This window comes from Chiloscyllium plagiosum, unplaced genomic scaffold, assembly GCF_037043375.1.
Source record: "Chiloscyllium plagiosum isolate Xiang-an unplaced genomic scaffold, Cpla_swu_hap1 HiC_scaffold_10, whole genome shotgun sequence".
In the NCBI taxonomy this organism is placed as follows: Eukaryota; Metazoa; Chordata; class Chondrichthyes; order Orectolobiformes; family Hemiscylliidae; genus Chiloscyllium; species Chiloscyllium plagiosum.
The window spans coordinates 83101634-83125633 of NW_028270148.1; the positions used below are offsets into that span (position 1 = coordinate 83101634).

The window sequence follows — 24000 nt, forward strand, 5'->3', positions numbered from 1 at the left end:
GAGAGAGAGAGAGGAGAAAAGAGAGAGAGAGAGAGAGAAAAGGAGAGAGAGAGAGAGAGGAAAAGAGAGGGAGAGAGAAAGAGAGAGAGAGAGGAAGAGAGAGAGAAGAGAGAGAGGAAAGAGAGAGAGAGGAGAAAAGAGAGAGAGAAAGAGAGGAGAAAGAAGGAGAGAGAAAGAGAGAGAGAGGAGGAGGAAGAGGAGAGAGAAGAAGAGACAGAGACAGAGAGAGAGGAGAGAGACAGAGAGAGAGAGACAGAGAGAGAGAGACAAGAGGAGAGAGAAGAGAGAGAGAGAGACAGAGAGAGAGGGCAGAGAGAGAAGAGACAGAGAGAGAGAGACAGAGGAGAGAGACAGAGAGAGAGAGACAGAGAGAGAGACAGAGAGAGAGAGGAAGAGAGAGAGGGTAAAGGAAGGAAGGAAGAAAAAGGAAGGAAGAAAAAGAAAAGGATGGAAGAAAAAGGAAAGGAAGAAAAAGAAAAGAAAGGAAAGGAGAGAGGAACACAATGCTCCTCTAAAAATGAACGCATCGGCATGAGCACGCTGATCACAACATTCCATGTCCCGTTCTGGACGTGACTGCTATGGAGGCCTGTGCAGCTGGAAAAATGTTGCAAGGGAGTGTTGGGGCAGCTTCAGTATGATTGGTTGGACAGGCAAGATAGGGAGAGGTACATCTCCTCTCTCACCCTTGCCATAGAAATGGGTGAGGTGCTGACGGCTCATTGGAGGGGCAGCACACAGAGCAGAGGCAAGGGCTAACAGAGAGCACAAGCAGTCTAACATAACGCAGTTATAACACAAAATTCAAGTTGATAAAATTAACAGATTAAATATTGAAAAATATGAAAGGATGGAACTCACCAAACCCAGCAATGTCTAGAACTCCTATAAAGAAACTGGAAGTCTCAAAGGGGAAACATTGATTGACCCGCTTCACCACGTGGTCAAACAGATGGCTATAAACTGCCTTGGCCAAAGCTTCTCGGGCATTATTTGCCTGTTCCACCTTTAAGGGTACCCTAAAAAACACCAGAGCAGCTTCCAGTTAGGCAATCAAACAAGTTTCATTCAGAAACCAGTTCCTGTGATGACAGCTACATCTTCTCAGTAGTATTGAGCCGGTATAAATGCTAGAATTTTGAGCTGTTCCTTTGTTTATTCATTGGCCCTCCATCATTACACATGGTGTCAATGCTTAGATTAGATTAGATTCCCTACAGTGTGGAAACAGGCCCCTCGGCCCAACAAATCCACACCGAAGAGTAACCCCGCCCAAACCCCTTTTCCCTCTAACTAATGCACTCTACACTACGGGCAATTTCGCATGGTCAATTCACCGAACCTGCACATCTTTGGACTGTGGGAGAAAACCGGAGCAATGATCAATAAAATGCAATGATCCAAATAGAATGTTCTCAGATGAATTGCAACAGAACACCATAGTAATTCCTTACAAATTATCACAATTTTTTTCCCCAAGTGGCATATTTAATATATAAGTAAACAAGATAACTAATCCTCTCATCAACACACCTTTGCAATTTGAATGATGAAAGTGAGGCCAAATATAATCATAGTCCATTCCTAATTCTATAAGTGAGTCTACATTTGACTGGAAGATGACAGTCAATAAATTAAAAGTGAAATTGTCCACATTAATTATAAAAGATTAAGATTAAACCAAATAGATTTTTCCTCAATTATTTAACTACATATACATTTTAAAACAAAAACAATACATGCTGCAGAAACTCAGCAGGTCTAGTAGCATTTCTAGAGAGAAAAACAGAGTTAATGTTTTGAGTCCATGGATCCTTTTCCAGAATTCCAAGAAAGGGACCCTGGACTTAAGACACTAACTTTTTTGCCTTCTACAATTGCTGCCAGACCTACTGAATTTCTCCAGCATTTTGTTTTTGTTCATCATCTGCAGTCCTTGGTTTTTATATTCTCACAATGAACAAGCTGCTTGTTTGAAGCTGTCACAGAACCAAATTATCAGAAAAAAAATCCAAGGGTAATTCACTATCATTGGATACTTCAATGGAGACCCTTTGAGACACTCAAAGACAGCATATTTTAGCAGCACTCACTGTTAATAAAACAAGGAGAGAATAAAATTCTCTGATTAATTGGAACATTGTTTTTAAAAGAGATCAGACCAATGTTTAATAACTCTCTTCAAACCTCGCTCATGACACAGTTGACATATATTCCAAACAGTTCTACAACCTCCATGAAATGACATGTTGCTCAAAGAGTAATGTTTGAAAAATCCGCAAGCAATTTTTAAAAACATTCCAGCACAATTTAAAAATGCCTCTTCCTGGAAAAAAGGTCTGAACCACCACTCTCCTCTACCTCGCCGAGCTCATCCTCGCTCTGAACAATTTCTCCTTTAAATCTTCACACGTTCTTCAGTTCAATGGTAGTGCCATGCATATTTGCACGGTCCCTGGTTATGCTTATCTTGCTTTTGACAGTGGCGGGGGGGGGGTGGAGGTTACACATGGAACATTCATACCAGTCCTATTCTGGCCCCATCCACAACTCTTTCTCTGGTATGTCAATAACATAGTCAGTGCTCCTTCCCTCTCGTCTGGAACTGAAAAAAAGTTTATCAATTTTGTTTTTAATTTCCACACTGCTCTCACCTTCACTTGATCCATCTCTGACACCTCTCTTCCCTTCCTCAACTTCTGTTTCCATTTCTAGAGACAGACTGGACACTAATACCCACTACAATCCCACCAACTCCCACAGTTACCTTCATTATACATCCTCACACCCTACTTCCCGTCAAGATTCTACTCCATTCTCCCAGTTCCTCTGTCTTCGTCACATCTGTTTTGATGATGCCAACTTCAACAAGGGGTCTTCAAAATGTCCAACCTTCTTCCTTAACTGAAGATTCCCACCACAATGGTGGATAGGGCCTTCAGCCATGTCTGACCCATCTCTCACACTTCGGCACTTCCCCCCTCTCTTCCCTCCCACACAGCGATTAGGTCCCCCACATCCTCATCCACCATCCCATCAGGAACCACATCCAGAGAATCATTAGCCACAATTTCTACTACCTGCAATGGGACACCATCACCAGATGCATATTCCCCTCCCTGGTTAGGGCTTCGCAGGAACCACTGCCCTCCACTCTTCCTTCACTCCTAACACAGCCCCACAAAACCTTCCCTTGTAATCGCAGGAAGTGTAACACCACCTGCCCATTTACTTCCTCCATCCTCAGTATCCAAGGGCCCAACACATCAGCTAAGTGATGCAGAACTTTACCTGAATTTCATTCAATCTAGTCTGCAGCATTTGCTAATGACAATGTGGTCTCCCCTACATTGGGTAAGTGACGAGTAGACTGGGTGACCACTTTGCAGAACATCTGCATTCTGTACAAAAGAAATTACTTGAGTTTGCAGTTGCCTGCCACTTCACCAGACCAAGTTCCCTGGCCAACACCTCCATCTCAGACTTGCTCTAGCACTCCAGTGAAGCTCAGCACAAGCTGGAGGGACAACACCTCATTTTCTGCTTTGAGACTGTGCAGCCTTCTGGACTCAATATGGAGTTCAACAATTTTAGGGCTCGAGTATTTTCTCCTGTCCTTACCGCAACCCCACACACCAGGCCTTGTAATCACACAGGTTGCTATGACAAAAGAAAGCCATTGTCAGCCACTAACGGACCCCATTACCAGCTATTTATTCTCCCAGACTAACCGTTACCCATTCTTTTGTATGCCCAACTGCTTCGCTCTGTCAGGGCTCCATCTCCAGCTATCATTTACTACTGCCCCTCCTCTCACCCCATCTTCAGCACACATACCAACTTTTTCCCAGCTACCATCAGTTCTGAAGGGTCACTGGACTTAAAATGTTAACTCTGCTTTCTCTCCATAGATGCTGGCAGACCTACTGAGTTTTTCCAACAATTTTTGTTTTTGTTTCTGATTTCCAGGATCCACTTTGGGTTTTATTTTTGATGTTTGAAAGGCCATTTCAAAAAAAGGAAAGAGAGATCAAGAAGCAGATAGGATTGATGAGGGAATACCACAACTTCTAATGTGATTAAAATAGGGATCCACAGGTGGCCGGAACTGATGGCTGGTAGGCCTGGTGAAGGTTACAGAAGAAAATTGAGCCTGAAGCAATTTTATAATCATAATGAAGAAAACAAGCATCCCATCACATCACAGTGAAACCATAACGAGTCTAATTTGGATAACCCAATGCTGCGATTCTGTTGAAGCTGTGAGCCATTCCCACAAGAGGAATCAGGGATCCAATAAAAGACAGAATGCCTGTGAGAAGCCAAACTTGTGCCAGTTTATCAAGTCTCTACATCAGACAGAGTCAAGTTAGGAGTCAAAAGTGTGGCACTGAAAAAGCACAGCAGATTAGGCAGCATCCGAGGAGCAGGAGAATTGACATTTCAGGCATAAACCCTTCATCAGGGATGGGGTTATGCCGGAAACATCTATTCTCCTGCTCCCTGGATGCTGCCTCACCTACTGTGCTTTTCCAGTGCCACACTTTTGACTCTGATCTCCAGCATCTGCAGTCCTCATTTTCTCCTAGAGTGGGGTTAGACCAGACTACAGTGCAGAATCACAATGATGACCCTCAAATGTACAGAGGGATTGGCACGATGTGGTGAAATTTAATGCACCATTCGACCTTAAGATCCCTCTGTGAAACAATGCAAGTATGGCTGAAGAGACTGACAATCCTCAGGAGTCTGAAGAATGTCTGCCTGCTGACCATCTGTTTCCCTGGCTGAACTCACACAAGATGTCAAAATTGTAAAGTGGGAAGAGGATATTCATTGCTACAAGGCTTTGAGAAATGACTACAATTAAACTATTTCCTTTAATTCAATGAAATAGCAGATGGTGCAGGCAACCTCTGCGTGGCAATAAGTCCATGATACCCAGTTGCCATGGAGACAGATGCTCAGATCAAACTCTATGGAAAGCAAAGTGTTGATTTTAACAACGAGACAAAGCAAAAGGCATCTGACCTTACCACTACATCTACTGATTCAGAAACTCTGGACCGAGAAAGCAAGTGCGTGAGCGTGTGGAGTAAAGAGACAGACAAAAAAAAGATAAAAAGAGGTACATTTTGATAGCCACCAGAAACAAGGTCGTAATAACTTATTTGCTAGTCAAAGAAACAGGATATGTGGAGAGATAAGACAACTAGAAGACTTAACTTGGTGTGGCTGGGGTAAGGTGTCACCATAGTGCACCTTGCAGTTGCAAGTTGTTTCAGGGATTCTCAGAAGACTGAAGGTTATATATTGAACATTATGACTCAGCAAAACAGGGAGAAGCACGCCTGTTGGAAAGCAAGAAAAGCTTTTGACTGTTTCCAGGAAAGGGTGCAATTCTGCAGCGGTGTAACATAAATGCAATCAAGGGTTTTTGAGCATGTTAGGAAGTTAAGGAGATATTCAAATCTGGGTAGTGTAGTTTAACAATTTGAATACTTTAGTCGATCACAGAATTCAAATCTCTTGAGAAGAGATTAGTTTTTCTAGCAATTGCAACAATGATGACCCTCAAATGTACAGAGGGATTGGCACAATGTGGTGAAATTTAATGTACAGGGTTGTGAATTGGTACATTTTGGAAGAAAGAGAAATGAGGCAACGTACACTGAAGCTTTTAACATTTATAATGACTGTAATTTGAAACAATTAATGGAATTGCTTTCTTATGGCACATTTAAACTGAGCTGGATATTAGGACTCATTGTGGCAATTTGCACCTCCTCGCCTCAGTGTTCAAATTTGAATTGCTGTGACAGAGATCTGATTGCAACGTTTTGATCAACTGTTGGCAATGAACTGAATAACAAATTATATTTATAAAAGGTGTTCTGGGGGAGGGTTGCCAGACCCAAAACGTTAAATTTGATTTCTCCTCATAGATGCTGCCATACCGGTCGAGCTTTTCCAGCAACTTCTGTTTTTGTATATTTATAAAAGAGCCTTTTTCCTTAATGAAACATCCCAAGGAGCATTTTAAAATAAGATATGACACCAATTCACATAAGGAGATATTTGGTCAGATGACCAAATGCCTAGTTAGAGGTAAGTTTAAAGTAGCATGTTAAAGGAATAAAACACGATAGGATGTATCTCGGAGTAGAAAATGAAATCCAGACAGTGGGCCTAAACAACTGACAGCACAGCTACTAAAGGAAGAACCCTTATGACTGGAGATGCACAAGAAGCCAATATTAAACACAGATAATGCAGAGAGTTGTGAGGCTGCAGAAGATTACAGATATAGGGAAGGACAAGGCCATGAAGAGATATGTAAACGGGGGTGAAACTGTTAAAGTAAAGATATGCTTGACTGGGAGGTAATATAAATAAATCAACACACAGATGAATGATAGGAGAATTGGACGTGAGAGTAAGGATTTGGGCAGCAGAGTTACAAATAACTTGAACTTTATAGGGCATGGAATGAGACAGAGCAGCCAGGAATATCACAATATTACGAGGTAGCAAAAGGTGTGGATTGTTGCAATTAGTATGAGGTCAGCCAGGTGGACCTCAGAATATTTGTTCCCCATCTGGGGCTGTTAACCTGGTCCAGAGTGTCCTGGCTGACAGATATAAACAGAAGTGCCCACGTAAGTGTTGGCCTTATCCAGCTTCACTTGTTACAGTTCACTGGCTACATGCTGTTTGCTTACAATAATAAACAGGTGTGTTAGGGGTTCTATTCACTCGAGGAGCCAGCTCTGAGCTGGCTGGGTCAGTGTCTTATACTATGCAGGTGTAAATAAAAGGTGATGGGACATCGGCCTTCATGGAGTTATTTCACGGATGCCACAGAAGCTCAGCGCATAAACAAATGTGACATCAAGGTCGGTCCATTACCAGGATATTGGCAACAGCCAGACACAGTGAAAGTTATGATTTTATTGGTAAGTCAGACATTAAAGATGGTGATGAGGGCACAGTTGAGTCAATCAGTAGCTACAGATTTGTTGCAGCAAGCAGAGGGCCAAACATTAGGTATGGCTAGGAATAATGCTAATGCTAAGTCAGCAAGCTGGATTCTATTCATAGAATTCCTACATTGTGAAAACAGGCCATTTGGCCCAGCAAGACCACACCAACTCTCCGAAAAACATTTCACCCAGACTCATATGCCTCTCATTCTCATCCCTATAACCCTGTATCTTCCATGGCCAATCCACCTAACTTACACAATGCCTGGAAACTATGGACAACAGAGCATGGCCAATGCACCTAATCTGTACATTTTTGGACTGTGGGAGGAAGCCACAGCACCCAGAAAAAGCCCACACAGACACAGGGAGAAACGTGCAATCACCTCATACAGTCGTTTGAGGCTGGAATTGAACCCGGGCCCCTGGAGCTGTGTGGCAGCAGTGCTAACCACTGAGCCACCATATCGCCTGTAGGACTTGATATAATTTGTGCATGCAATGAGAAATTACAATCTATTCCAAATCTATTTTACGTCACATTATGCTTTCGCCACAATACTTCAGCATATTAGTGGTTTACAAACACTATGAGCAGTACTGAAACAAGGTGGCAAACCAATTGTTTTCCAAGAGATGGATTTTTATTTAGAACTATAAGTAGGCCAAGATGTTATAATAACATCCAACTAGACACAACTACTACTCGACAAAATCACGAATTGAACAGCAGCTTTTTGCAGGTTGCTCCTTCTCAGCAGTTATTTTCACAGAAAGTACAATACAGATCTCTAGTGGCAGTAAATGAGTACTGCATGGTATTTTCTCAAATTGTATCCATTGACTTCCACAAGCTCACCTATTAAAGAGCATCTGTCACATGTCCTATTGCTTGCTTCACATTCCAAATTCTTAACTACTCAACATTAAAAGCCTATACAAAATCCACCCAGATGCATGGTGTAATTATAAAGCAACTGAAAACAGTAAACACTCTGGTTACTGTTAATAACCTTCACAAAGTAAGTATTAATGAACTTCTCCCTTATTTTCAGTATTAAAACCACTTAGTTCTTGAATGTAGAAATCAGGAACGTTAATTGTAAATAAACCAAATCAAATTATGAATTATAACCAATGAACTTGAAATTCAAAGATCAAAGATCAGTGTGTGTCTTGTATCATTGTCTAAGGTCTCAAGAAACAGATTGGACATTTGATTATTTAAGATGAGAAAATCCGGAGCACTGATCAGAAATCTGTACTTAGAAGTACAGATGACCAAATCACCACTACAACAATCTTAAGCCTTACTAAAGCATTTCTCAAAAACACCAGAATTACCGGATTATGGAGCACAGAAGAGTTTACCTACTTGATAACTGTGCCTTTGGCACCTCCAGCTGTGGTCAACATTACTCTAGTGGTCAGACTGACACGCAGGTCATCGCCATCCAACCCCAGCAGTTCAGCACAGTGCTCGAGTGACTGACTTGATTTGTTCTTCAGGACACATCCACCTAACAATTAAAGACTGAAAGTATAGTTACGATGTACACTCCAATATAAATTATGCTCATTATTTTTTTATTCTAATGTTGATAAATTCTCTTCACTTATAAATTTCATAAAAGCTATAGTACATAACAATACAATCAAGCAGATAAGCACCACAAATATATATTTACTTACATTATTTAGTCATTAGAGAGACTAAAACAAGCAAAAACATTTCTTGAATGTGCACAAGAGAAAAAATTTGGATAGATAAATGTGCTACACATTGAAAATATGGTTAAATATTCATTGGATAAATTTCCAGGAGTGAATGGATTCATATTAGAGAGCATTTTGCATGTCCTGAGGAAATGCAATACATCATTTCACATCCAGTTATACAACCTTACAACAACATATTTATTTCAAATGTGAGCAAATAATCTGTTTTTCATGCTATTACTTCAGGGGAAAGATTGCTCACAGTACTCCATTTTTATTGATTGCCAAACATGCATAGTCTCTTGGCAAAGAATAGCTTTTCCATTTAACACTCCATCCAACACTCAGTCCTGCACGGAATTATTGCTCTACGTGATGCATTTCCACCAGGTGATTGTGGAGCTCGAACTCTCAACACCCAAACTCCGAGGTAACATGGACAAATGCTTGAGCCAAAGCATTTATCTAAACAATGAACTAAACTGAATTATTTTTGTTACAGCCATGCATGGAGTATCAGGACACAGGAACAGTAACATTTGTCTTTACTGGTGCTACATATTAATTTTAATTAACATGTATTAGTTATTATTTGTCTTATTTCATTTCCTCTATCACTATTTAGCTCTTTGATTTTTTTTGTTGTTTTTAAAACAACTTCTATTGTAGCTCCCAGTTGCATGAGCAATGATGTATCAGGGTCCATGAGGCTCTTTCCAAAGGATTTGTGGCCTCCTAATGTGAAACCTTTTGTACCTGCCTGCCCTCAATTCCAACAGATTGGCATTTCAACAAAGTGTTCATGCTGTCACACAGAACAACGCAAAGTACCGAAATCTGAGGCTAACTTCTGGGGATTTTAAGATGAGGAGCTACAGATGAAACATCACCAACACCATCTGAATTAGTAAAGTTACTGAAATATCAGAGCCCACCTACTACTTATGAAAATTGAGCAACAATGACTTTAATTTAAAACAAAATTTACATTTAAATACAATGAGTCATAGGCCGCTATAGAATGCATTGAATCCCCAAAATATGGAGACAGACCATTCGGCCCATTGAGTCTACATTGATCATCCAAAGATCATTCCACCCAGACCTACCCCCCTGCCCTATCCCTGTAACCAGTCATCTCCCACAGCTAATCCACCTAAACTGCACATCTTTGGACTGTGGAAGGAAACTAGAGCACCCAGAGAAAACCCACAGACACATGGGGAGAATGTCTGTGTGGTGTTTGCACAGTCTCCCAAGAGTAAAATCGAACCTAGGTCCCTGATGCTATGAGGCAGTAGTGCTAACCACTGAGCCACTGTGCCACCTCACTTAATATGGGTGTGTTTAGACAGCTTTTCTGGTGTTTGAATGATGACTAAGTCAGCAGGACATCATTTTAAAAACTGGAATATCAGGATACATAAAGGGCAGGGTTTGAAGCACCTTGGGGAAATCCCAATTGATTGCTAGTCCATTGCCTTAACCACTCGACATCAGAGTGCACCTGGGAAAATTAACAAACAGTGAATTTCACAACTAATCTTGGAGGAACCAGTTTGGGCAAAGTTCACAACACAGAATCAGATAAGTTAAATGTTGTTTTAAGTCTGTCCAAGAGAAAGGCTGTATTAGTGGGTTCTTTCTTGATTATATGTTTTTGGAGATAAGTCTCTTGATTAAACTTAAAATACAAGCCATAGCTATTAATTTATCCTGGGGCAGTATTTTGTAGAGAAATAAGACGGTGTTATTTTCTGGGTCTGTAGATTATGAAGGAGCAAAAATGGCCTTTGCAGTGATATGTACTTCTTGTCAGATATGGGAGTTTAAAGAGAGTTTAAGGGTTACCGCGGATTATATCTGCCATAAATGCTGTTGGATGCGAATCTTATCAGATCGAGTGGATTGGTTGGAGAGACAGATGGAAGCGATGAGGAATTTGCAACAGCAACAGTATGGATGGCAGTTATAGGAAGGGGAGGGCGGGGGAGTCTCAGATAGAGTCACATAGATGGGTTAACTCCATGAAGGATGAGAGAGGTCGGCACCTAGGGCAGGAGTCTTTTGTGGATATATCCATTTCAAACAGGTATGTTGTTTTGGAAAATGTAGGGGGTGATGGATTCTCAGGGGAATGTAACACGAACAGCCAAGTTTCTGGTATTGAGACTGGCTCTAATGCAACAAGGAGTACGTCGGCTTCCAAGAGATCAATTGTGTTAGGGGATTCTGTAGTCCGAAGTACAGACAGACGTTTCTGTGGCCAGCAGAGAAACAGCACAATGGTGTGTTGTTTCCCTGATGCCAGGGTCAAGGATGTCTCAGAGAGGGTGCAGAATGTTCTCACGGGGGAGAGGGGCCAATAAGAGGCCATTGTCCACATTGGAACCAATGATATAGGAAGGGAAAAGGTTGAGATTCTGAAGGGAGATTACAGAGAGTTAGGCAGAAATGTAAAAAGGCGGTCCTCAAGGGTAGTAATATCTGGATTACTCCCAGTGCTATGAGCTAGTGAGGGCAGGAATAGGAGGATAGAGCAGATGAATGCATGGCTGAAGAGCTGGTGTATGGGAGAAAGATTCACATTTTTGGATCATTGGAAGCTGTTTTGGGATAGAAGTGACCTGTACAAGAAGGACGGATTACACCTAAATTGGAAAGGGACTAATATAATGGCAGGGAAATTTGCGAGAACTGCTTGGGAGGATTTAAACTAGTAAGGTGGAAGGGGGGGAGGGAACCCAGGGAGATAGTGAGGAACGGTCAGGGCAGGCAGGGACAAGGTAGACTAATAAATTAAACTGCAGTTATTTCGATGCAAGGGGCCTAACAGGGAAGGCAGATGAACTCAGGACATGGTTAGCAACATGGGACTGGGATATCATAGCAATTACAGAAACATGGCTCAAGGATGGGCAGGACTGACAACTTAATGTTCCAGGATGCAAATGCTACAGGAAGGATAGAAAGGGAGGCAAGAGAGGAGGGGGAGTGGCATTTTTGATAAGGGATAGCATTACAGCTGTGCTGAGGGAGGACATTCCCAGAAATACATCCAGGGAAGTTATTTGGGTGGAACGGAGAAATAAGAAAGGGATGATCAACCTACTGGGATTGTATTATAGACCCCCTAATAGTCAGAGGGAAGTTGAGAAACAAACTTGTAAGGAGAACTCAGTTATCTGCAAGAGTAATAGGGTAGTTATGGTCAGGGATTTTAACTTTCCAAACAACACAATGGCAGTCCCAGTCGATAAGGGTTTAGATGGAGAGGAATTTGTTAAGTGTGTACAAGACAATTTTCTGATTCAGTATGTGGATGTACCTACTAGGGAAGTTGCAAAACTTGACCTACTCTTGGGAAATAAGGCAGGGCAGGTGACTGAAGTTTCATGGGGGAGCACTGTGGGGCCAGCGACCATAATTCTATTCGTTTTAAAATCGTGATGGAAAAGGATAGACCAGATCTAAAAGTTGAAGTTCTAAACTGGAGAAAGGCCAATTTTGATGGTATTAGGCAAGAACTTTCAAAAGCTGATTGGAGGCAGATGTTCGTAGGTAAAGGGACGGCTAGAAAATGGGAAGCCTTCAGAAATGAGATAACAAGAATCCAGAGAAAGTATATTCCTGTCAGGGTGAAAGGGAAGGCTGGTAGGTATAGGGAATGCTGGATGACTCAAGAAATTGAGGGTTTGGTTAAGAAAAAGAAGGAAGCATATGTCAGGTATAGACCATTTAGATCGAGTGAATCCTTAGAAGAGTATAAAGAAAGTAGGAGTATACTTAAGAGGGAAATCAGGAGGGCAAAAAGGGGACACGAGATAGCATTGGCAAATAGAATTAAGGAGAATCCAAAAATATATTAGGGACAAAAGGGTAAGTAGGGAGAGAATAGGGCCCCTCAAAGATCAGCAAGGTGGCCTTTGTGCGGAGCCACAGAAAATGGGGGAGATACTAAATGAATATTTTGCATCAGTATTTACTGTGGAAAAGAAAATGGAAGATGTAGACCGTAGGGAAATAGATGGTGACATCTTGCAAAATGTCCAGATTACAGAGGAGGAAGTGCTGGATGTCCTGAAACGGTTAAAGGTGGATAAATTCCCAGGACTTGATCAGGTGTACCAGAGAACTCTGAGAAGTGATTGCTGGGCCTCTTGCTGAGATATTTGTATCATCGATAGCCACAGTTGAGGTGCCAGAAGACTGGAGGTTGGCAAACATGGTGCCACTGTTTAAGAAGGACGGTAAAGACAAGCCAGGGAACTATAGATCGGTGAGCCTGACCTCAGTGGTGGGCAAATTGTTGGAGGGAATCCTGGGGGACAGGATGTACATGTATTTCGAAAGACAAGGACTGATTAGGGATAGTCAATATGGCTTTGAGCGTGGGAAATCATGTCTCACTAACTTCATTAAGTTTTTTGAAGAAGTAACAAAGAAGATTGATGAGGGCAGAGCAGAAGATGTGATCTAAGGTTCCCCATGGGAGACTGATTAGCAAGGTTAGATCTCATGGAATAAAGGGAGAACTAGCCATTTGGATACAGAACTGGCTCAAAGGTAGAAAACAGAGGGTGGAGGTGGAGGGTTGTTTTTCAGACTGGAGCCTGTGACCAGTGGAGTGCCACAAGGATCGGTGCTGGGTCCTCTACTTTTTGTCATTTACATAAATGATTTGGATGCGAGCATAAGAGGTACAGTTAGTAAGTTTGCAGATGACACCAAAATTGGAGGTGTAGTGGACAGCGAAGAGGGTTACCTCAGTTTGCAACAGGATCTGGACCAGATAGGCCAATGGGCTGAGAAACGGCAGATGGAGTTTAATTCAGATAAATGCGAGGTGCTGCATTTTGGGAAAGCAAATCGTAGCAGGACTCATACACTTAATGGTAAGGTCCTAGGGAGTGTTGCTGAACAAAGAGACCTTGGAGTGCAAGTTCATAACTCCTTGAAAGTGGAGCCACAGGTAGATAGGCTAGTGAAGGCGGCATTTGGTAGGCTTTCCTTTATTGGTCAGAGTATTGAGTACAGGAGTTGGGAGGTCATGTTGCAGCTGTACATGACGTTGGTTAGGCCACTGTTGGAATATTGCATGCAATTCTGGTCTCCTTCTTATCGGAAAGATGTTGTGAAACTTGAAAGGGTTCAGAAAAGATTTACAAGGATGTCACCAGGGTTGGAGGATTTGAGCTACAGGGAGAGGCTAAACAGGCTGGGGCTGTTTTCCCTGGCGCATCGGAGGCTGAGGGGTGACCTTATAGAGGTTTACAAAATTATGAGGGGCATGCATAGGATAAATAGACAAAGTCTTTTCCCTGGGATCGGGGAGTCCAGAACTAGAAGGCATAGTTTTAGGGTGAGAGGGGAAAGATATAAAAGAGATCTAAGGGGCAACTTTTTCACGCAGAGAGTGGTACGTGTATGGAATGATCTGCCAGAGGAAGTGGTGGAGGCTGGTACAATTGCAACATTTAAGAGGAATTTGGATGGGTATATGAATAGGAAGGGTTTGGGGGGGGATATGGGCCAGGTGCTGGCAGGTGGGACTAGATTGGGTTGGGATATCTGGTCAGCATGGACGGGTTGGACCGAAGGGTCTGTTTCCATGCTGTATGACTATGACTACAGACAATTAATGCAGGTGTTGTTCACATAAATTCCCTCTTCGAATCAGGTCTTATTCTGTATGTGTCAAAGTTCATCATTCAGTGGTTGGCTTTCCAACAACCCATGAGACAAGCTATCAATAATTTACTATCTGACATGTAGCCAGTTAAGTAACACTATATTATAATCTTCAGACCATTGGACTGGGCCATACGAACAGTGCACTCTGCATCCATACCAATAAGATGGTTGCCATACCGGAGGTGCTTCCAGCTTCTTCAAAGTCAACATTTCCAAGGTGAAGAACACCTGCAACTACACGAAACAGATCAAGTTTCTCTCCGTCATCCAGCCCTATTTTCTTCATAGCAACACACATGCGGTTGAAATCACCATGGTCATCCAACAAGGGATCTTTCAGTGAGCCTTCTTTCAGGCACTGGAAGGAGACAATGAAAAAAAGAAAATCCACCACATCAGCTAACATCAAACAGGATCAAGGACATATTATCAAAAAAGAAACATGCACACAATCGGTCCAGAATGTTTAAGCCAAAACTATAATATGCATGCAAACTGGCACATCAATTTCTCATGCACACACCAAGAAATAAATAATATATTTGCCTGAACTGAAACTCTTTAAGAAGCTAGATACACTGACAATCATTTGTAATACTTAGCAGTTTTTACATTGTTTCTGCTTTGGATTTCTGTGCCTTCAAAACATTTCCACTTGCTTCCAATTCCCGTTCCTGTGATTTAATCTATAATACCAAAGTATCTGCTTTGACAAAGCACGTTTGATTTACCATGCACATGAGGAAATTCAGATCAAAATATTCCCCATGCACTTTCCACAGGCATTAAAAAATTTCTTGCTAAAATGCCCTTATCTGTAAATGTTGCAATTAGCTTGGACATTAAGTGTACAATTTTTTTTAAGAGCTCATTTCTATGAAAATAAAGGGAGAAGCAGTGTTTGCTAAGTGATACAAAATTCAAATTCATGACAGATAATGATGAGTGCAAGGTGACAAATTAAAGTGCAAGATATCAACACACATTTCCCTAGGAAAAGCATGATTCAATAATGCTATTTACACTTGACGTTTCAAATGCAAAGTCAACAAATGATCACTTATCTTCTCTAAACTCTACCACAGATCACTGCATCACCCTTGATGTCTCTCCACAACTGTCCACTTCAATGGCAGCTCTATGATCAGACTCTCAGATACACAAATTATTTCTCCTCCTCTACTTTGGATACTGTGCCTTCAAAACATTTCCACTTGCTTCCAATTCCTGTTCCTGTGATTTAATTCATAATACCCAAGTACCTGTTTTGACAAAGCACATTTGATTCACCATGCACATGAGGAAATCCAGATCAAAATATCTCCAAAGAATCCAAAATTCCATTCCATATATAACAAATTCATGAAATCAGATTCCACATCTCTCACCCCATCTCCGTTCCAGCCCCACTTCTCATTAATATCAGATTTGCTTCTACACTCAGTCCATCACCGCAGGATTTTGATGTAGTCAGTTCTGTTCAGCTCCCATTCGTCTTGATAACATCTATCTTAAATGAGATGCTATCCAATCGCTAGTCTAGCTTTGTTTTCTTTCAACCAGTTATCAAAACTGCAGAACTGGGCAGAGAGGTGGCAAATGGAGTTTAATGCAGAAGAGTGTGAGGAGATTCACTTTGGAAGGAGTAACAGGAATGCAGAGTATTGGGCTAATGGTAAGATTCTTGGTAGTGTAGATGAGCAGAGAGATCTCGGTGTCCAGGGACATAGATCCTTGAAAGTTGCCACCCAGGTTGATAGGATTGTTAAGGCGGCCTATGGTGTGTTAGCTTTGATTGGTAGAGGGATTGAATTTCGGAACCATGAGATCATGCTGCAGCTGTACAAATCCCTGGTGCTGCCACCTTTGGAGTATTGCGTACAGTTCTGGTCACCGCATTATAGGAAGGCTATGGAAGCTTTGGAAAGGGTTGAGGAGATTTTCTAGGATGTTGCCTGTTATGGAGGGAAGGTCTTATGAGGAAAGGCTCAGGGACTTCAGACTGTTTTCGTTAGACAGAAGATTGAGAGGTGACTTAATTGAGACGTAGAAGATAATCAGAGGGTTAGCTAGGGTGAACAGTGAGAGCCTTTTTCCTCGGATGCTGATGGCTAGCACGAGAGGACATATCTTTAAATTGAGGGGAAATAGATGTAGGACAGATGTCCGAGGTAGTTTCTTTACTCAAAGGGGTAGTAGGGGCATGTAATGCACTGCCTGCAACAGTAGTAGATTTGTCAACTTTAAGGGCATTTAAGTGATCATTGGATAGGCATATAGACAAGAATGGAATAGTGTAGGTTAGATAGGCTTCAGATTGGTTCCACAGGCGGGCGCAACATCAAGGACTGAAGGGCCTACTGCACGGTCGTCATGTTCTACATTCATTATTTCACTTCTTCAAGAATGGGGACATTCATCCACCCTCAAAACACACCTATGTAAAAAGAGTGCAAAACACATACGGTAATGTCTCGATTAGAAAATACAAAAAAGTCTTCTAGATGGAGAAATGTCAACTGCATTTACCTTCCTGAATTTCTCTCTATCAAGCAGCTGTTTTCAAAAAGACAAGGTGGCTTTTAAACAGAAAAAAGGCAGGCTTGCATTTATATAGAGGTTTTCACGACCACCAGGCATCTTAAAATGCTTTACAATCAATTAAGAACTTTTGCAATGCTGTTACTCTTTGAAGGTTGGAAATTCAGCCGCCAAATCGCACTGAGCAAATCCCCACAACAGCAAGGTGACTGAAAATAGATAAGCTGGTCATTATGATCTTGAAGGAGGGATATATTTTGACAAGGATACCACAGATAACTCTCCTGCGTTTTATTTTGCATCCAGCTGAGGGGGCAGGTGGGACCTAGGTATAATGGCTCTTCTGAAAGACAACACACCCAAGAGTGCAGCATCCCTCATGTTTAACCCCTGGAATGGGAACTGAATCTGAAACCTTGTGATTCATAGATGAAAGTGCTACCCACTGAGTCAGGACTGATATGTGCAGGGCATGTGATTCTCGTAAATTCTTTGCCCTCGACTTTGATGATCAATTCAGAACTTTCACTTTGGATTCCATTTTTTGTTAAAAATGGCACAATTTTTGAAAACAAATTTAAAAACATATTCAAATACAAACAAGCTTTTACAAGACAAAAAAAAACTCCTCTTGCTGTTGTATAGCCCAGCACAATGGCACAATACTGTCTATACCTCAAATATTCATCTCATCAGCTTTCAACTGCAGCTGATGTTTGACATACAAGTCATCTTGCCTGCTTCCATCTCCAACAAAATGCCAAAATAAAAAGACCACCACTAAAGTAAATAAATAAGAAACTACTACTAAACACTTACTACAGAATTTACCCCTTACCATGTTGGCATAAACCAAACAAAAAAAAACTAATCTAGTGGAAAGATCAATGCATGCAACGACAACTACACCACACAGGAGTGATGTAAGCATCTGCAAATGTATTGACTGACAGACAGTTACATCATACAAACTTCAGATACATGAGAAACAAAACTGATCACCTCTTCTTCCTGATATTTAAAAGGGGAAAGAAAATAAGATGATTTTACTTCAGTAACATTGTTTCATTTAAAACAGATTCATGTCATTTGCATGTGAATTTATTGCAGTGAATTATATCACATAAGCTGCTATCCGTGCCAAGAAATGGTCTCTCTCATGGAGAGGACATCAAACAAGATACAAATGGGATGAGTAATAAAAACAAGATCAACTAAATCAGGCCACAACACAAAATTGATTCAATCCCTCCCACTCAAAACCTAAAAAATTGAACATTTTCTAAGGTACAGACACCAGAGGTCTGTTTCCATGCTGTATCACTCTATGATGTCAGAAAGGTTTTTAATATTGATTAAAAACTGACGACGAAACATGACCTCCTAAAATTGGTTCCACATTGAGCAAAACTGATACAGAATAATCTGGTAAAGTTGTTTTCTTGAACTGATAAGTAGTCAGCAGAAATTGCAAATGGAATTTCAATGAAAATTATTCTGCATAACTAAAATTGAACAGTGAAAACTTTCCAAATTATAAATTGTCAACAGCATTGTATGTGTTGATTGATGAGGTGTGACATTTAGGTAATGGAGACAAAGAAGCATATTCAATATTAGCTGGATACAATGAATAACTATGGATTCCGAGACTAGCACCAGCAGAGGTGCTGAGGGCTAATGCAACAGAGAAAAAAAAAAATCAGTGAGCAAATTACTCCAGACTTGTTAAGAATTCTGTTGAGCTTGTTGCTGTATGTAATAGTTGTTAGCAGGCTTACAGCTATTAGAACAAGATACAGAAATTACTACTCAACATGATATACACACCTACTCTCACACAGTGCTACATTCATCAAAATGTCAGAAAATGCATCAGATGTTCAAAGGTATAATTACATTCAGTGAAACAAACACAAGACAGAACTCAATCGACAGATGCCATGAAAATTGAAGATGTTAAGTCATACTCAAGTTAAATACGTTTTTTTTTTTTACAGAATGATTTGAAAATATCACAGCACAATACACTAATTCTTGTACTGCAGATTAATAGCAAATATTGAGCATTACATATAATCATTCCATTTTCTCTCCAGATAAAACCATTTCAATTCTCTTTGGCAATGTATATCATAATAAAGCAACAACTGCTTTTCCCTTACCCACTGATAAAACCCACTCAGCAGACCTATGACTGTCAACTGCTCAAGTTCAGTGTTCAGTTTCTACACAGTATCCTCTCGTTCATACAACTGGGATATTGCAATCAGAGATTAGTTCAATCTTTCACCTTCAGTGATGTGAGGAAATAACCTTTCCTCATCTCTGGAAATTAGGCCAAGCCGAACAAAACTTAACTGCTGGACATGCCCTTTCCCCCAAAACTTTAGTCAGACTCTGAATTTATCCCTGGTCTCTTACTAAATCAACCAATCCCTCATCAGTGACCGACCTCTTCTGTCTGAGCACGTCATTTTTTGAGACCAGATAACTCATTCAGCCTCCTGAACCCATTCCACCACCCAATGTCTTTACTCTCCATTTACCTACCTTAGTTCCATACTAACATTTGTACTGTACAAAGCTAAAATTTATGCAAATGATCTCAATACCTTGCAATGTTTCTTTAAATATTCTGCTGTTGCTCAACAGCATTCTAAAACAGAGCAACAAAATTTAACCTGTACACAAGGTGTTCTCACACTTCTGAATAGCTTAACAAATTTTGAGCACTTATTGGGTCATGGGTTTCAAAGATTAAAATTAAAAGATGTGCTGTCTGAAAATTTAAACTTAACCAGCATGCAGCCGATGGGACGTACTGTGCCAGCTCCCTGCTAGAGGCAGGCGCAAATTTCACCATGTATTAGTACTTTACCTGTGGGCTCTTGCGATTCTGTAGAATCCGTTTGTCCGATTCCTTGTTGGCAAAGTACCTGGTGCACCCCCGACTCAGATACTACAGCAGAGAGATGAATTTAGCACAAGAGAGAGATGTTTTATCAAAATAAATGAACAATAAAACAAAACAAATTCATCCAAGGAGGAAAGAAAATCAAAACTTATAGCAGTTGATTTGTCTAATGACCATTGGACTAAACCTCAGTGGTAACCTGCCTCATTTAAACAAAATGCATTTTCTCACAAACAAAGCTCTCTGTCAATGTATATCGATTTCAGAGCTTAGTTTTCTTATTCTTTAAGTGACTGTTGACTCAAAAATGTTCTTGGTTAAAGAAGTCTTATCTGGCATCCCTGGATCGCAGAACAGTTATTGTCTACAGGATTACATTCAACCCATTAATAGTCACCTTTCAACTGGAACTGAAAGGAAATTCCACATCTGAAAGCGAAGAGGGATGGAGCACAAAAGTTTAATATATCATCAAACAATTAGAGGTTTTAAACAAACAAAATGCTTACACGACATCGCAACCTCACCAATTCAAGCAAACTTTCGAGCACAACAGGTCGAGTATTCAATCAGTGCAAATGTTAGAGCTTAGACAAATGGAACATGGAACATAGAAAAATACAGCGCAGTACAGGCCCTTTGGCCCTCGATGTTGCGCCGATCCAAGCCCACCTAACCTACACTAGTCCACTATCCTCCATATGCCTATCCAATGCCTGTTTAAATGCCCATAAAGAGGGAGAGTCCACCACTGCTACTGGCAGGGCATTCCATGAACTCACGACTCGCTGAGTAAAGAACCTACCCCTAACATCTGTCCTATACCCACCACCCCTTAATTTAAAGCTATGCCCCCTCGTAATAGCTGACTCCATATGTGGAAAAAGATTCTCATGGTCAACCTTATCTAAACCCCTAATCATCTTGTACACCTCTATCAAGTCACCCCTAAACCTTCTTTTCTCCAATGAAAACAGCCCCAAGTGCCTCAGCCTTTCCTCATACGATCTTCCTACCATACCAGGCAACATCCTGGTAAACCTCCTCTGCACCCGTTCTAGTGCCTCCACATCCTTCCTATAGTATGGCGACCAAAACTGCACACAATACTCCAGATGCGGCCGCACCAGAATCTTATACAACTGCAACATGACCTCAGGACTCCGGAACTCAATTCCTCTACCAATAAAAGCCAGTACGCCAAAAGCCTTCTTCACCGCACTATATACCTGGGTGGCAACTTTCAGAGATCTGTGTACATGGACACCAAGATCCCTCTGCTCATCCACACTACCAAGTATCCAACCATTAGCCCAGTACCCTGTCTTTTTGTTACTCTTACCAAAGTGAATCACCTCACACTTATCGACATTGAACTCCATTTGCCACCTTTCTGCCCAGTTCTGCAACTTATCTATATCCCGCTGTAACCCGACACATCCTTCCTCACTGTCAACAACTCCACCGACTTTCGTATCATCCGCAAACTTGCTCACCCAACCTTCTAGCCCCTCCTCCAGGTCATTTAAAAAAATGACAAATAGCAATGGTTCCAAAACAGATCCTTGCGGAACACCGCTAGTAACTGCACTCCAAGATGAACCTTTACCAACAACTACTACCCTCTGTCTTCTTCCAGCCAGCCAATTCCTAATCCAAACCTCCAACTCACCCTCAATGCCATACCTCCGTATTTTTTGCAGTAGCCTATCATGGGGAACCTTATCAACGCCTTACTAAAATCCATATACACCACATCTACCGCTTTACCCTCGTCTACCTCCTTAGTCACCTTCTCAAAGAATTCAATAAGGTTTGTGAGGCACGACCTGCCCTTCACAAAACCATGCTGACTATCCTTGATCACATTATTCCTATCCAGATGTTCATAAATCCTATCCCTTACAATTCTCTCTAAGACTTTGTCTACAACAGAAGTGAGACTCACCGGCCTATAGAAACAATAGTTCAATTTCTGGAGCAACATCAGCAGAATAACACAGAGGTTGCTCTGATTTCGACCACTAATTCCTCAAACACAAGTAGCAAAATTATCACGAAATGCCAAGAGTTACATGGATAGCACATTTGGAGAGGTGGTCACACCACAGCTCCAGCGACTAGAGGAAGGGAGGGAATGGGTGACCACTAGACAACCAAGAGCGAGCAGGCAGATAGTGCAGAAATCCATAGGGGTCCCATTCACTAACTGTATTCCATTTTGGAAGCTGACAAGGTACCTCGGAGGCATGCAGACAGGGCTAGACATATGGTACCACAAGCAGCTTGACTGTAATGGGGTGGGGGGGTGGGGGCGGGGGGGGTGGGAGGAATTGGAAGAGAAGGTGGAGGAGGGTTGAGCCATACTGATAGGGAATTGTTTATTCTGTGGGGTGGGGGGGGGGGGGGGGGGGGGGGGGGGGGTCATGAGTTGGAGGTTATGACACATATTGATACCAATGATATGGATAAAGTGAAGAAGAATGGGGTTTTGTCATGAAAATTCAGGGAGCTCTTCAGGAGATTAAAAAGGACTTCAGTGGCTGTAATCTCCAGATTACTCCTATTGCTAAACGTGCTAGCAAGTTTAGCAATAGGAAAGTAAGTTGGATGAAAGTGTGGCTCAAGAGTTGGTGCAAGAGGGAGGGTTTTAGATTCCTGGATCACTGGGAGCATTTCTGGTGAAGTTAGAACATGTACAAACGGGACAGTCTGCACCTGAACCACACTGGGACCAACATCCTTGCTGGTAGGTTTGTTAGTGCTGTTGGGAAGAGTTTAAACCAGGCTGGAAGAGGGAGGGAACACAGAATATCAATGAAACAGACATCAAGGAAGCGAGTCACAGTGAGTTCAGCTATCTTGAGTGTCAAGCTCAAAAGTCACAAGACACCAGGTTATAGTCCAAAAGGTTTATTTGAAATCACAAGCATTGAGTGCTGCTTCTTTTGTCAAGTGAACTGACTTCACCTGGCGTCTTTTGACTTCAGGTTTTGTCCACTCCAGTTCAACACCAGCACATCCATATCTTCAGTGTCAAGAGAAGACGACAAGACTGGATGGTGTTTAATGCTAGGAATGCAATAGGTAAGACAGATGGTGTGAATTGACACGTGGAAGTATGATACTGTTGCAAGAAACATGGTTGAGGGAAGGGCCAAACTAGTAACTCAACACTCCAGGGTGTAGGATCTTTCGGTGAGACGGAAGAGGATGTAAAAAGGGTGGCGGTGTAGCACTATTAATTGTGTCAATAAGGAGAGATAATACTTTAGAAAAGGTCCCCAAATGAGGCATTGTTGGTACAATTTAGGAGTGGAAAAGAGAGGAACAAATATGTAGACAGTTTGCATAGATGTCTGGTAATTATACTAAAGGATTTCAATTTTCCCAACATAAATTTGGATACTCATAGTGCTATGAGCTTTGGAGGGTGTGGGGAGGAGAATTTCTTGAAATCTATCCAGGGGAGTTTTTTGTATCAATATATAGAAGGCTCAATAAAGGATGGCATAGTGCTGGATCTGGTTCTGGGGAAAGAAGCTAGCCAAGCGTTCGATGTGGCATTGGGAGAATGTTGTAGCGAAAGCAACCACAACACAGTACGGTTCCACTTTGTTCTGGACAAGAAAAAAAGATGGCCTTAAAAGATGGCTGTGCATTGGGGCTAGGCAGACTTTATTAAAATATAACAGGATCTGGCCACAGTGCACTGGGAACAGTTCGAGGGTAATCTACAGTGGAGCAATGAGGGGCATTCAGAAAGGAGCTGGGGAAAGAGTACAGGTCAAACATGTACCCTTTAGAAGGAAACGTAGGAGCAATAAGTTCCTTATCCAGGGTTCTCTGAAGAATAGGGCTTTTAGCAAGACCAAAGGGAATAATTCAGCTGCAGCCAGAGAGGAATACAGGAAGTACTGGATGGAACTTAAGAAAGCAATTAGAAGAGCAAAAAGGGGGCATGAAAAATACTTTGCTCGCAGGATTAGGGAGAATCCCAACATATTTTATAAATACATTAAAGGTAAGAGGTTAACCAGGGACAGGGTAGTACCCATTAGGGCCATGAGGGTGACTGGTGTGTGAAGCTGCAGGATATTGGAAAGGTGTTCTCTTTTATCTTTTCTCTAGGAAAAAAATGTATGT

The 24000-nt window shown here is 41.5% G+C and overlaps 1 protein-coding gene across 6 annotated transcripts in view; it reads right to left on the reverse strand.

Moving 5' to 3' along the window:
- LOC122552951 (unconventional myosin-VI) overlaps window positions 1–24000 on the reverse strand; it is a 276023-nt gene that overhangs the window by 90499 nt on the left and 161524 nt on the right. For all 6 annotated transcript variants that reach the window (XM_043696239.2, XM_087991501.1, XM_087991500.1 and 3 more), the window contains 4 exons: window positions 19819–19899; window positions 14574–14754; window positions 8359–8503; window positions 862–1019 (listed from right to left, as the gene is read on the reverse strand). In XM_043696239.2, coding sequence (XP_043552174.2) covers window positions 862–1019; window positions 8359–8503; window positions 14574–14754; window positions 19819–19899 — 565 coding nt within the window. The remainder of the gene's footprint in view (window positions 1–861; window positions 1020–8358; window positions 8504–14573; window positions 14755–19818; window positions 19900–24000) is intronic.